The 14400-nt window shown below is 46.2% G+C and overlaps 1 protein-coding gene across 1 annotated transcript in view; it reads right to left on the reverse strand.

The window, feature by feature from the left end:
• The window catches only part of stau2 (staufen double-stranded RNA binding protein 2), a 346269-nt gene that overhangs the window by 169279 nt on the left and 162590 nt on the right, over positions 1-14400 (reverse strand). The window contains exon 11 of the mRNA XM_052484058.1: positions 11018-11075. Within this exon, the coding sequence (XP_052340018.1) occupies positions 11018-11075 (58 nt within the window). The remainder of the gene's footprint in view (positions 1-11017; positions 11076-14400) is intronic.

Consider the following 14400-nt stretch of genomic DNA (forward strand, 5'->3'; position numbering starts at 1 on the left):
CACGCAGCGGTTCAACTCCTTCAGCACCAATGACACTTAGCAGTTCAACTCCTTCAGCACCAATGACACGTAGCAGTTCAACTCCTTCAGCACCAATGACACGCAGCAGTTCAACTCCTTCAGCACCAATGACACGCAGCAGTTCAACCCCTTCAGCACCAATGACACTTAGCAGTTCAACTCCTTCAGCACCAATGACACGCAGCAGTTCAACTCCTTCAGCACCAATGACACTTAGCAGTTCAACTCCTTCAGCACCAATGACACGCAGCAGTTCAACTCCTTCAGCACCAATGACACGCAGCAGTTCAACTCCTTCAGCACCAATGACACGTCGCGGTTCAACTCCTTCAGCACCAATGACACGTAGCAGTTCAACTCCTTCAGCACCAATGACACGCAGCAGTTCAACTCCTTCAGCACCAATGACACGTAGCAGTTCAACTCCTTCAGCACCAATGACACTTAGCAGTTCAACTCCTTCAGCACCAATGACACGCAGCAGTTCAACTCCTTCAGCACCAATGACACGCAGCAGTTCAACTCCTTCAGCACCAATGACACGTCGCGGTTCAACTCCTTCAGCACCAATGACACGTAGCAGTTCAACTCCTTCAGCACCAATGACACGCAGCAGTTCAACTCCTTCAGCACCAATGACACGTAGCAGTTCAACTCCTTCAGCACCAATGACACGTAGCAGTTCAACTCCTTCAGCACCAATGACACGCAGCAGTTCAACTCCTTCAGCACCAATGACACGCAGCAGTTCAACTCCTTCAGCACCAATGACACGTAGCAGTTCAACTCCTTCAGCACCAATGACACGCAGCAGTTCAACTCCTTCAGCACCAATGACACGTAGCAGTTCAACTCCTTCAGCACCAATGACACGTAGCAGTTCAACTCCTTCAGCACCAATGACACGTAGCAGTTCAACTCCTTCAGCACCAATGACACGTAGCAGTTCAACTCCTTCAGCACCAATGACACGCAGCAGTTCAACTCCTTCAGCACCAATGACACGCAGCAGTTCAACTCCTTCAGCACCAATGACACTTAGCAGTTCAACTCCTTCAGCACCAATGACACGCAGCAGTTCAACTCCTTCAGCACCAATGACACGTAGCAGTTCAACTCCTTCAGCACCAATGACACGCAGCAGTTCAACTCCTTCAGCACCAATGACACGTAGCGGTTCAACTCCTTCAGCACCAATGACACGCAGCAGTTCAACTCCTTCAGCACCAATGACACGCAGCAGTTCAACTCCTTCAGCACCAATGACACGTAGTGGTTCAACTCCTTCAGCACCAATGACACGTAGCAGTTCAACTCCTTCAGCACCAATGACACGCAGCAGTTCAACTCCTTCAGCACCAATGACACGCAGCAGTTCAACTCCTTCAGCACCAATGACACGCAGCGGTTCAACTCCTTCAGCACCAATGACACTTAGCAGTTCAACTCCTTCAGCACCAATGACACGCAGCAGTTCAACTCCTTCAGCACCAATGACACGCAGCGGTTCAACTCCTTCAGCACCAATGACACTTAGCAGTTCAACTCCTTCAGCACCAATGACACGTAGCAGTTCAACTCCTTCAGCACCAATGACACGCAGCAGTTCAACTCCTTCAGCACCAATGACACGCAGCAGTTCAACCCCTTCAGCACCAATGACACTTAGCAGTTCAACTCCTTCAGCACCAATGACACGCAGCAGTTCAACTCCTTCAGCACCAATGACACTTAGCAGTTCAACTCCTTCAGCACCAATGACACGCAGCAGTTCAACTCCTTCAGCACCAATGACACGCAGCAGTTCAACTCCTTCAGCACCAATGACACGTCGCGGTTCAACTCCTTCAGCACCAATGACACGTAGCAGTTCAACTCCTTCAGCACCAATGACACGCAGCAGTTCAACTCCTTCAGCACCAATGACACGTAGCAGTTCAACTCCTTCAGCACCAATGACACTTAGCAGTTCAACTCCTTCAGCACCAATGACACGCAGCAGTTCAACTCCTTCAGCACCAATGACACGCAGCAGTTCAACTCCTTCAGCACCAATGACACGTCGCGGTTCAACTCCTTCAGCACCAATGACACGTAGCAGTTCAACTCCTTCAGCACCAATGACACGCAGCAGTAACTCCTTCAGCACCAATGACACGTAGCAGTTCAACTCCTTCAGCACCAATGACACTTAGCAGTTCAACTCCTTCAGCACCAATGACACGCAGCAGTTCAACTCCTTCAGCACCAATGACACGCAGCAGTTCAACTCCTTCAGCACCAATGACACGTAGCAGTTCAACTCCTTCAGCACCAATGACACGCAGCAGTTCAACTCCTTCAGCACCAATGACACGTAGCAGTTCAACTCCTTCAGCACCAATGACACGCAGCAGTTCAACTCCTTCAGCACCAATGACACGTAGCAGTTCAACTCCTTCAGCACCAATGACACGTAGTGGTTCAACTCCTTCAGCACCAATGACACGCAGCAGTTCAACTCCTTCAGCACCAATGACACGTAGCAGTTCAACTCCTTCAGCACCAATGACACGTAGCGGTTCAACTCCTTCAGCACCAATGACACGCAGCAGTTCAACTCCTTCAGCACCAATGACACGTAGCAGTTCAACTCCTTCAGCACCAATGACACGTAGCAGTTCAACTCCTTCAGCACCAATGACACGCAGCAGTTCAACTCCTTCAGCACCAATGACACGTAGCAGTTCAACTCCTTCAGCACCAATGACACGCAGTTCAACTCCTTCAGCACCAATGACACGCAGCAGTTCAACTCCTTCAGCACCAATGACACGTAGCAGTTCAACTCCTTCAGCACCAATGACACGTAGTGGTTCAACTCCTTCAGCACCAATGACACGCATTGGCATGCATTTCGTTTTACTATAGCGTTTAAGAGCAGTTGGAGGCCATGGAAGGAGTGTTGTATGGCATCAGAGAACCACCAGCAGCAAGAGCGACATCATTGATGTATACAGAGAAGAGAGTCGGCCCGAGAATTGAACCCTGTGGCACCCCCATAGAGACTGCCAGAGGTCCGGCTGAGTGCTGAGATGTTGGGGTGCTGAGATGTTGGCCGGGGTAGGGGTTGCCAGGTGGAAAGCATAGCCAGCCGTAGAGAAATGCTTAATGACATTTTCGATTATTGTGGATTTATCGGTGGTGACAGTGTTTCCTATCCTCAGTGCAGTGGGCAGCTGGGAGGAGGTGCTCTTCTTCTCCATGGACTTTACACTGTCCCAAAACATTTTGGAATTAGTGCTACAGGATGCAAATTTCCTAACTGACTGCGTGTATTGGTTCCTGACTTCCCTGTACAGTTGCATATCGCGGGGACTATTTGAAGCTAGTGCTGTACACCACAGGATGTTTCTGTGCTGGTCAAGGGCAGTCAAGTCTGAAGTGAACCAAGGGCAATATCTGTTCTTATTTTTTTTTAATTGAAAGGGGCATGCTGTCCAGGGCACAGCTGGGAGCTGAGGGGGGGTCTATAACAAGCGGCAAGAGTGAGGGACTAATTTCTTGAGAGATGGATCTTTGAAAGTAGAAGCTCAAACTGTTTGGGCACAGACCTGGATAGATTGCAATTCCGCCCCCTTTTGCAGTTCTGTCTTGACGGGAAAATGTTGTAATTGGGGATGGAAATTTCAGAGTTTTTGGTGGCCTTCCTAAACCAGGATTCAGACACGGCTAGTAGATCATCATCATACATTTCATCTGTAGCCTCATACACTGAATGGTTTTTCCCCAGTTAAAGTGGGGAGACCACACAACATGTCATCACTTTACTTGATGGTTTATTAAACTCTATATTTCCGCATGAAGGCGTTTCCACAACACCATTTCTCGCATAATACATTTTACCAACACAGAAAAGATCCCACCATGTCGACTGAAAAAAAAATGGATCTGTCGACCTTGTATAAAACTGTACCGAAACATCCTGTTTCCATCACAGCTGTCGTCATTTTTTATTTATTTATTCGGTATGACTTTACTAACTGTGGATGGAAACATGATAACTGTTCTGCTGGACTTTTTTTTCTGTTATGAAAATCTCTGGTGTTGGAATGCAACAAGTCATCTAAGTTATATTACATTACGTTATATTACAAAATGTTATAGAAAATTACATAATGTTATATTACAATGTTATATTATATAATGTAATATTATATTACAAAATGTTATATTATATTACAATGTTATATTACATAATGTTATATTACAATGTTATATTATATAATGTAATATTATATTACAAAATGTTATATTATATTACAATGTTATATTATATAATGTTATATTACAATGTTATATTATATAATGTAATATTATATTACAAAATGTTATATTGCATAATTGTCACGCCTTGGTCTTAGTATTTTGTGTTTTCGTTAATTATTTGTTCAGGCCAGGGTGTGACATGGGGTTATTGTATTGTCTTATTGGGGTTTTTGTAGGCATTGGGATTGTGGTTGATTAGGGGTGTGTCTAGTATAGGCTTGGCTGCCTGAGGCGGTTCTCAATCAGAGTCAGGTGATTCTCGTTGTCTCTGATAGGGAACCGTATTTAGGTAGCCTGGGTTTCAGTGTGTATTTCGTGGGTGATTGTTCCTGTCTCTGTGTAGTTTCACCAGATAGGCTGTAATTAGGTTTCACGTTCCGTTTTGTTGTTTTGTATTTTGTATCAGTTATTTCATGTACCGCGATTCATTCATTAAAGACATGAGTAACCACCACGCTGCATTTCGGTCCGACTCTCTTTCGACAAACGAAGAACGCCGTTACAATAATATTATATTACAATGTTATATTATATAATGTAATATTATATTACAAAATGTTATATTACATAATATTATATTCCATTACAGAATGATATATTATATAATATAATGTTACGTTACATAATGTTATATTATAGTACATATTGTTATATTATATTACATTATGATATATTATATAATGTTATATTATATTACGGAATGATATATTATATAATGTTAGATTATAGTACATATTGTTATATTATATTACAGAATGATATATTATATTACATATTGTTTTATTATATTACATATTGCTATATTATATAATGTTATATTATATTACAGAATGATATATTATATTACATATTACTATATTATAATACATATATTATTATATTATATTATATAATGTTATATTATATTGCACATTATTATATTATATTAGATATTATTATATTATATTACATATTATTGTATTATAGTACATATTGTTAAATTATATTACATATTGTTATATTATATAATATTATATAATGCTATGTTACATAATATTATATCATGTATTATTCAACCTGGCCATGTACTCTTATAATCTCCACCAAGGCACAGCAAGAAGAGGACTGGCCCCCCCTCAGAGCCTGGTTCCTCTCTAGGTTCCTGCCTTCGTAGGGAGGATTTTCCTAGCAACCCTGCATTGCTTGCTGTTTGGGGTTTTAGGCTGGGTTTCTGTACAGCACTTTGTGACATCAGCGGACGTAAAAAGGGCTTTATAAAGCCCATTTGATTGATATTAACAATAAGTAAACTTGCAATGTAATACTGTGTTACATTCCTTTGTTGAAAGAAAACAACATTCCTCTTACAGACTAATTGTCCTGTAGTTTGAGTCGTCCTACTGCCCAGAGCCTCCATTAGTCAGGAGTAACGACAGCTAGTCGTCCTACTGCCCAGAGCCTCCATTAGTCAGGAGTAACGACAGCTAGTCGTCCTACTGCCCAGAGCCTCCATTAGTCACGAGTAACGACAGCTAGTTTGAGTCGTCCTACTGCCCAAAGCCTCCATTAGTCAGGAGTAACAACAGCTAGTCGTCCTACTGCCCAAAGCCTCCATTAGTCAGGAGTAACGACAGCTAGTTTGAGTCGTCCTACTGCCCAGAGCCTCCATTAGTCAGGAGTAACGACAGCTAGTTTGAGTCGTCCTACTGCCCAGAGCCTCCATTAGTCAGGAGTAACGACAGCTAGTCGTCCTACTGCCCAGAGCCTCCATTAGTCAGGAGTAACAACAGCTAGTCGTCCTACTGCCCAGAGCCTCCATTAGTCAGGAGTAACGACAGCTAGTCGTCCTACTGCCCAGAGCCTCCATTAGTCAGGAGTAACGACAGCTAGTCGTCCTACTGCCCAGAGCCTCCATTAGTCAGGAGTAACGACAGCTAGTCGTCCTACTGCCCAGAGCCTCCATTAGTCAGGAGTAACGACAGCTAGTCGTCCTACTGCCCAGAGCCTCCATTAGTCAGGAGTAACGACAGCTAGTCGTCCTACTGCCCAGAGCCTCCATTAGTCAGGAGTAACGACAGCTAGTCGTCCTACTGCCCAGAGCCTCCATTAGTCAGGAGTAACGACAGCTAGTTTGAGTCGTCCTACTGCCCAAAGCCTCCATTAGTCAGGAGTAACAACAGCTAGTCGTCCTACTGCCCAAAGCCTCCATTAGTCAGGAGTAACGACAGCTAGTTTGAGTCGTCCTACTGCCCAGAGCCTCCATTAGTCAGGAGTAACGACAGCTAGTCGTCCTACTGCCCAAAGCCTCCATTAGTCAGGAGTAACGACAGCTAGTTTGAGTCGTCCTACTGCCCAGAGCCTCCATTAGTCAGGAGTAACGACAGCTAGTTTGAGTCGTCCTACTGCCCAGAGCCTCCATTAGTCAGGAGTAACGACAGCTAGTCGTCCTACTGCCCAGAGCCTCCATTAGTCAGGAGTAACAACAGCTAGTCGTCCTACTGCCCAGAGCCTCCATTAGTCAGGAGTAACGACAGCTAGTCGTCCTACTGCCCAGAGCCTCCATTAGTCAGGAGTAACAACAGCTAGTCATCCTACTGCCCAAAGCCTCCATTAGTCAGGAGTAACAACAGCTAGTCGTCCTACTGCCCAAAGCCTCCATTAGTCAGGAGTAACGACAGCTAGTTTGAGTCGTCCTACTGCCCAAAGACTCCATTAGTCAGGGGTAACGACAGCTAGTCGTCCTACTGCCCAGAGCCTCCATTCGTCAGGAGTAACGACAGCTAGTCGTCCTACTGCCCAGAGCCTCCATTAGTCAGGAGTAACGACAGCTAGTTTGAGTCGTCCTACTGCCCAGAGCCTCCATTAGTCAGGAGTAACGACAGCTAGTCGTCCTACTGCCCAGAGCCTCCATTAGTCAGGAGTAACGACAGCTAGTCGTCCTACTGCCCAGAGCCTCCATTAGTCAGGAGTAACGACAGCTAGTCGTCCTACTGCCCAGAGCCTCCATTAGTCAGGAGTAACGACAGCAGTCGTCCTACTGCCCAGAGCCTCCATTAGTCAGGAGTCTAGTCATCCTTGCCCAGAGCCTCCATTAGTCAGGAGTAACGACAGCTAGTCGTCCTACTGCCCAAAGCCTCCATTAGTCAGGAGTAACGACAGCTAGTCGTCCTACTGCCCAGAGCCTCCATTAGTCAGGAGTAACGACAGCTAGTCGTCCTACTGCCCAGAGCCTCCATTAGTCAGGAGTAACGACAGCTAGTTGTCCTACTGCCCAGAGCCTCCATTAGTCAGGAGTAACAACAGCTAGTTTGAGTCGTCCTACTGCCCAAAGCCTCCATTAGTCAGGAGTAACAACAGCTAGTCGTCCTACTGCCCAAAGCCTCCATTAGTCAGGAGTAACGACAGCTAGTTTGAGTCGTCCTACTGCCCAGAGCCTCCATTAGTCAGGAGTAACGACAGCTAGTCGTCCTACTGCCCAGAGCCTCCATTAGTCAGGAGTAACGACAGCTAGTCGTCCTACTGCCCAGAGCCTCCATTAGTCAGGAGTAACGACAGCTAGTCGTCCTACTGCCCAGAGCCTCCATTAGTCAGGAGTAACGACAGCTAGTTGTCCTACTGCCCAGAGCCTCCATTAGTCAGGAGTAACAACAGCTAGTTTGAGTCGTCCTACTGCCCAAAGCCTCCATTAGTCAGGAGTAACAACAGCTAGTCGTCCTACTGCCCAAAGCCTCCATTAGTCAGGAGTAACGACAGCTAGTTTGAGTCGTCCTACTGCCCAAAGCCTCCATTAGTCAGGAGTAACGACAGCTAGTCGTCCTACTGCCCAGAGCCTCCATTAGTCAGGAGTAACAACAGCTAGTTTGAGTCGTCCTACTGCCCAAAGCCTCCATTAGTCAGGAGTAACAACAGCTAGTCGTCCTACTGCCCAAAGCCTCCATTAGTCAGGAGTAACGACAGCTAGTTTGAGTCGTCCTACTGCCCAGAGCCTCCATTAGTCAGGAGTAGCTCCTCACCAGGCAGGCCTCCCGGGGAGGGAGCTCCTCACGACAGCTAGTCGTCCTACTGCCCAGAGCCTCCATTAGTCAGGAGTAACAACAGCTAGTCGTCCACTGCCCAAAGCCTCCATTAGTCAGGAGTAACGACAGCTAGTTTGAGTCGTCCTACTGCCCAGAGCCTCCATTAGTCAGGAGTAACGACAGCTAGTTTGAGTCGTCCTACTGCCCAGAGCCTCCATTAGTCAGGAGTAACGACAGCTAGTCGTCCTACTGCCCAAAGCCTCCATTAGTCAGGAGTAACGACAGCTAGTCGTCCTACTGCCCAGAGCCTGCATTCGTCAGGAGTAACGACAGCTAGTCGTCCTACTGCCCAGAGCCTCCATTAGTCAGGAGTAACGACAGAGCCTACTGCCCAGAGCCTCTATTAGTCAGGAGTAACGACAGCTAGTCGTCCTACTGCCCAGAGCCTCTATTAGTCAGGAGTAACGACAGCTAGTCGTCCTACTGCCCAGAGCCTCCATTAGTCAGAGTAACAACAGCTAGTCATCCTACTGCCCAAAGCCTCCATTAGTCAGGAGTAACAACAGCTAGTCGTCCTACTGCCCAAAGCCTCCATTAGTCAGGAGTAACGACAGCTAGTTTGAGTCGTCCTACTGCCCAGAGCCTCCATTAGTCAGGAGTAACAACAGCTAGTCGTCCTACTGCCCAAAGCCTCCATTAGTCAGGAGTAACAACAGCTAGTCGTCCTACTGCCCAAAGCCTCCATTAGTCAGGAGTAACGACAGCTAGTTTGAGTCGTCCTACTGCCCAGAGCCTCCATTAGTCAGGAGTAACGACAGCTAGTTTGAGTCGTCCTACTGCCCAAAGCCTCCATTAGTCAGGGGTAACGACAGCTAGTCGTCCTACTGCCCAAAGCCTCCATTCGTCAGGAGTAACGACAGCTAGTTTGAGTCGTCCTACTGCCCAGAGCCTCCATTAGTCAGGAGTAACGACAGCTAGTCGTCCTACTGCCCAGAGCCTCCATTAGTCAGGAGTAACGACAGCTAGTTTGAGTCGTCCTACTGCCCAGAGCCTCCATTAGTCAGGAGTAACGACAGCTAGTTTGAGTCGTCCTACTGCCCAAAGCCTCCATTAGTCAGGGGTAACGACAGCTAGTCGTCCTACTGCCCAGAGCCTCCATTCGTCAGGAGTAACGACAGCTCGTCGTCCTACTGCCCAGAGCCTCTATTAGTCAGGAGTAACGACAGCTAGTCGTCCTACTGCCCAGAGCCTCCATTAGTCAGGAGTAACGACAGCTAGTCGTCCTACTGCCCAGAGCCTCCATTAGTCAGGAGTAACGACAGCTAGTCGTCCTACTGCCCAGAGCCTCCATTAGTCAGGAGTAACGACAGCTAGTTTGAGTCGTCCTACTGCCCAGAGCCTCCATTAGTCAGGAGTAACGACAGCTAGTTTGAGTCGTCCTACTGCCCAAAGACTCCATTAGTCAGGGGTAACGACAGCTAGTCGTCCTACTGCCCAGAGCCTCCATTAGTCAGGAGTAACAACAGCTAGTGTCCTACTGCCCAGAGCCTCCATTAGTCAGGAGTAACGACAGCTAGTCGTCCTACTGCCCAGAGCCTCCATTAGTCAGGAGTAACGACAGCTAGTTTGAGTCGTCCTACTGCCCAGAGCCTCCATTCGTCAGGAGTAACAACAGGAAGTCATCCTACTGCCCAGAGCCTCCATTAGTCAGGAGTAACGACAGCTAGTCGTCCTACTGCCCAGAGCCTCCATTAGTCAGGAGTAACGACAGCTAGTCGTCCTACTGCCCAGAGCCTCCATTAGTCAGGAGTAACGACAGCTAGTTTGAGTCGTCCTACTGCCCAGAGCCTCCATTAGTCAGGAGTAACGACAGCTAGTCGTCCTACTGCCCAGAGCCTGTGTGTGTGAGGATTTAAATGTGTGTGTCTCTTAGTCGTGAGTGAGGGGGTATATCTATGCAGAGGAAGGCTGTGGGTGGAAGGGGGACTTCCCAGGGAGAGGCAGTTCCTCACCAGGCAGGCCCCCAGGGAGAGGCAGCTCCTCACCAGGCAGGCCCCCAGGGAGAGGCAGGTCCTCACCAGGCAGGCCCCCAGGGAGAGGCAGCTCCTCACCAGGCAGGCCTCCAGGGAGAAGCAGCTTATCACCAGGCAGGCCTCCAGGGAGAGGCAGCTCCTCACCAGGCAGGCCCCCAGGAAGAGGCAGCTCCTCACCAGGCAGGCCTCCAGGGAGAGGCAGCTCCTCACCAGGCAGGCCTCCAGGGAGAGGTAGTTCCTCACCAGGCAGGCCTCCAGGGAGAGGCAGCTTATCACCAGGCAGGCCTCCAGGGAGAGGCAGCTCCTCACCAGGCAGGCCTCCAGGGAGAGGCAGCTCCTCACCAGGCAGGCCTCCAGGGAGAGGCAGTTCCTCACCAGGCAGGCCTCCAGGGAGAGGCAGTTCCTCACCAGGCAGGCCTCCAGGGAGAGGCAGCTCCTCACCAGGCAGGCCCCCAGGGAGAGGCAGTTCCTCACCAGGCAGGTCTATAAGCCCTGGGTGAATAGAGCTGTATTTGCAGGCTCCCCACACAGACACACTGCACATTGAGCTGACAGTCACTCCCCCATTGTCCAGTCACTGAGATTAAACAGAGGGCCATCACTGAGGCTAAACCACCTGCAAGAAGGAGGGAGAGAGGGAATGAAGGGCAGGATACTCACTGTTGGTCGTAGTTTCGTTAAAAGCCGTCTTTTGTCCGTTCCAGCCTTTGTCGTCCATCTGTAGAGCCGCGTCGGACGAAGAGAGGAGAGAGAGTTGGAGGGAAAAGAGAGATGTCAGCATTGAGAGAAAGGAGAGAAGAAGACGGATTTAACACAAAAGATTTTGCACGCATGTCAGGCAAGTTCCTTCCCATTACAACGAGACGATGGTTCGGGAAACTAAGAAAAAACGCTGGACTAACTAACTGTCTGTCTTATAGCCAAATACTGACGTAGGGGGGGATGTGAGTGTCCACTTTACCTTCAATTGAATTGTTTAATTTATCTGTGTTATGTATCTGTGTGTGTCTGAGGCCCTGTGTGGTTGTCAAGTTACATAGCACTGGTCTGGAGATGGGACTTCTGTAACGAGATACAGGCATATTAAGTCAAGAAGATCTGTGTGAGTTACACGGAGATGATCTGTGTGTTGACTGAGTTACACAGAGAAGATCTGTGTGTTGACTGACTGAGTTACACAGAGATGATCTGTGTGTTGACTGAGTTACACAGAGAAGATCTGCGTGAGTTACACAGAGATGATCTGTGTGTTGACTGAGTTACACAGAGAAGATCTGTGTGAGTTACACAGAGATGATCTGTGTGTTGACTGAGTTACACAGAGAAAATCTGTGTGTTGACTGAGTTACACAGAGAACATCTGTGTGTTGACTGAGTTACACAGAGAAAATCTATGTGTTGACTGAGTTACACAGAGAAAATCTGTGTTGACTGAGTTACACAGAGAAAATCTGTGTGTTGACTGAGTTACACAGAGAAAATCTGTGTGTTGACTGAGTTACACAGAGAAAATCTGTGTGTTGACTGAATTACACAGAGAAAATCTATGTGTTGACTGAGTTACACAGAGAAAATCTGTGTGTTGACTGAGTTACACAGAGAAAATCTGTGTGTTGACTGAGTTACACAGAGAAAATCTGTGTGTTGACTGAGTTACACAGAGAAAATCTGTGTGTTGACTGACTGAATTACACAGAGAACATCTGTGTGTTGACTGACTGAATTACACAGAGAACATCTGTGTGTTGACTGACTGAATTACACAGAGAACATCTGTGTGTTGACTGACTGAATTACACAGAGAAGATCTGTGTGTTGACTGACTGAATTACACAGAGAACATCTGTGTGTTGACTGACTGAATTACACAGAGAAGATCTGTGTGTTGACTGACTGAATTACACAGAGAACATCTGTGTGTTGACTGACTGAATTACACAGAGAAGATCTGTGTGTTGACTGACTGAATTACACAGAGAACATCTGTGTGTTGACTGACTGAATTACACAGAGAACATCTGTGTGTTGACTGACTGAACTACACAGAGAACATCTGTGTGTTGACTGAGTTACACAGAGAAAATCTGTGTGTTGACTGAATAGACATCTCTTCAGCTGTCAAACCAATGATTAACACATCCCTTCAAACTGTTCTGCCTAAGATAACTCAGAAATGAGTTACGGTGGCTATGTACTGTGATGATCTGTCTGGGGGATAAACCAAGAGTTACGGTGGCTATGTACTGTGATGATCTGTCTGGGGGATAAACCAAGAGTTACGGTGGCTATGTACTGTGATGATCTGTCTGGGGGATAAACCAAGAGTTACGGTGGCTATGTACTGTGATGATCTGTCTGGGGGATAAACCAAGAGTTACGGTGGCTATCTACTGTGATGATCTGTCTGGGGGATAAACCAAGAGTTACAGTGGCTATGTACTGTGATGATCTGTCTGGGGGATAAACCAAGAGTTACGGTGGCTATGTACTGTGATGATCTGTCTGGGGGATAAACCAAGAGTTACGGTGGCTATGTACTGTGATGATCTGTCTGGGGGATAAACCAAGAGTTACGGTGGCTATGTACTGTGATGATCTGTCTGGGGGATAAACCAAGGGCTGGTCTTTAGTGTACAAGCTGATTAACACAGAGGTGTTAGGAGCTGGAGAGAGATAGAGAGGGAGAGGGAGAGGGAGAGAGAGATAGAGAGGGAGAGGGGAGAGGGAGAGAGAGAGAGAGAGAGAGAGAGAGAGATAGAGGGGAGAGGGAGAGAGAGAAAGCGAGAGGAAGAGAGAGCGAGAGAAAGCGAGAGAGAGAGAGAGAGAGAGGGAGAGAGCGAGAGAGGGAGAGGGAGAGAGAGAGAGAGATAGAGAGGGAGAGAGAGATAGAGAAGGAGAGGGAGAGAGAGAGAGAGATAGAGAGGGAGAGGGAGAGAGAGAAAGCGAGAGGAAGAGAGAGCGAGAGAAAGCGAGAGAGAGAGAGAGAGAGAGGGAGAGAGCGAGAGAGAGAGGGAGAGAGTGAGAGAGTGAGAGCGAGAGAGTGAGAGCGAGAGAGAGAGAGAGAGAGAGAGAGAGAGAGGGCTGAGGATGAGCTTACTCAACAGAGCAGAATATATTCACACAGACATCATCCCATTATATACACAAGATGTCATAAGGAATGAATGTTTCAGAAGCCAGCTACACGTTTGCAGTCGTCTCTTTTGTAAGCAGTGTTTCAGAGTCCTCAGGAGCTTTATGTATGTTTATAAATGTGCTGTAAACATGTGTAAAAATGTTATACATCTGTTAGGAGGACAGGTGGAGGCCTTGAATCCCAGCTGAAGTAATGATTAAAGAGGAGTTAGAAGTTATAGATGGTAGATGTGAGCCAGATGTTATAGATGTGTTATAGATGTTAGATGTTAGATGTTATAGATGTGTTATAGATGTTAGATGTTATAGATGTGTTATAGATGTTAGATGTTATAGATGTGTTATAGATGTTATAGATGTTATAGATGTTATAGATGTTATAGATGTTAGATGTTATAGATGTTAGATGTTATAGATGTGTTATAGATGTTAGATGTTATAGATGTTATAGATGTTAGATGTTATAGATGTTAGATGTTATAGATGTTATAGATGTAAGATGTTATAGATGTTATAGATGTTAGATGTTATAGATGTGTTATAGATGTTATAGATATTAGATGTTATAGATATTATAGATGTTATAGATGTTAGATGTTATAGATGTTATAGATGTTAGATGTTATAGATGTTATAGATGTTATAGATGTTATAGATATTATAGATGTTATAGATGTTAGATGTTATAGATGTTATAGATGTTATAGATGTTATAGATGTTATAGATGTTAGATGTTATAGATGTTATAGATGTTAATGTTATAGATGTTATAGATGTTATAGATGTTATAGATGTTATAGATGTTATAGATGTTATAGATGTTATAGATGTTAGAGTTATAGATGTTAATGTTATAGATGTTATAGATGTTAATGTTATAGATGTTAATGTTATGGATGTTATAGAT

Source organism: Oncorhynchus keta, chromosome 28, assembly GCF_023373465.1.
Source record: "Oncorhynchus keta strain PuntledgeMale-10-30-2019 chromosome 28, Oket_V2, whole genome shotgun sequence".
Lineage (NCBI taxonomy): Eukaryota > Metazoa > Chordata > Actinopteri > Salmoniformes > Salmonidae > Oncorhynchus > Oncorhynchus keta.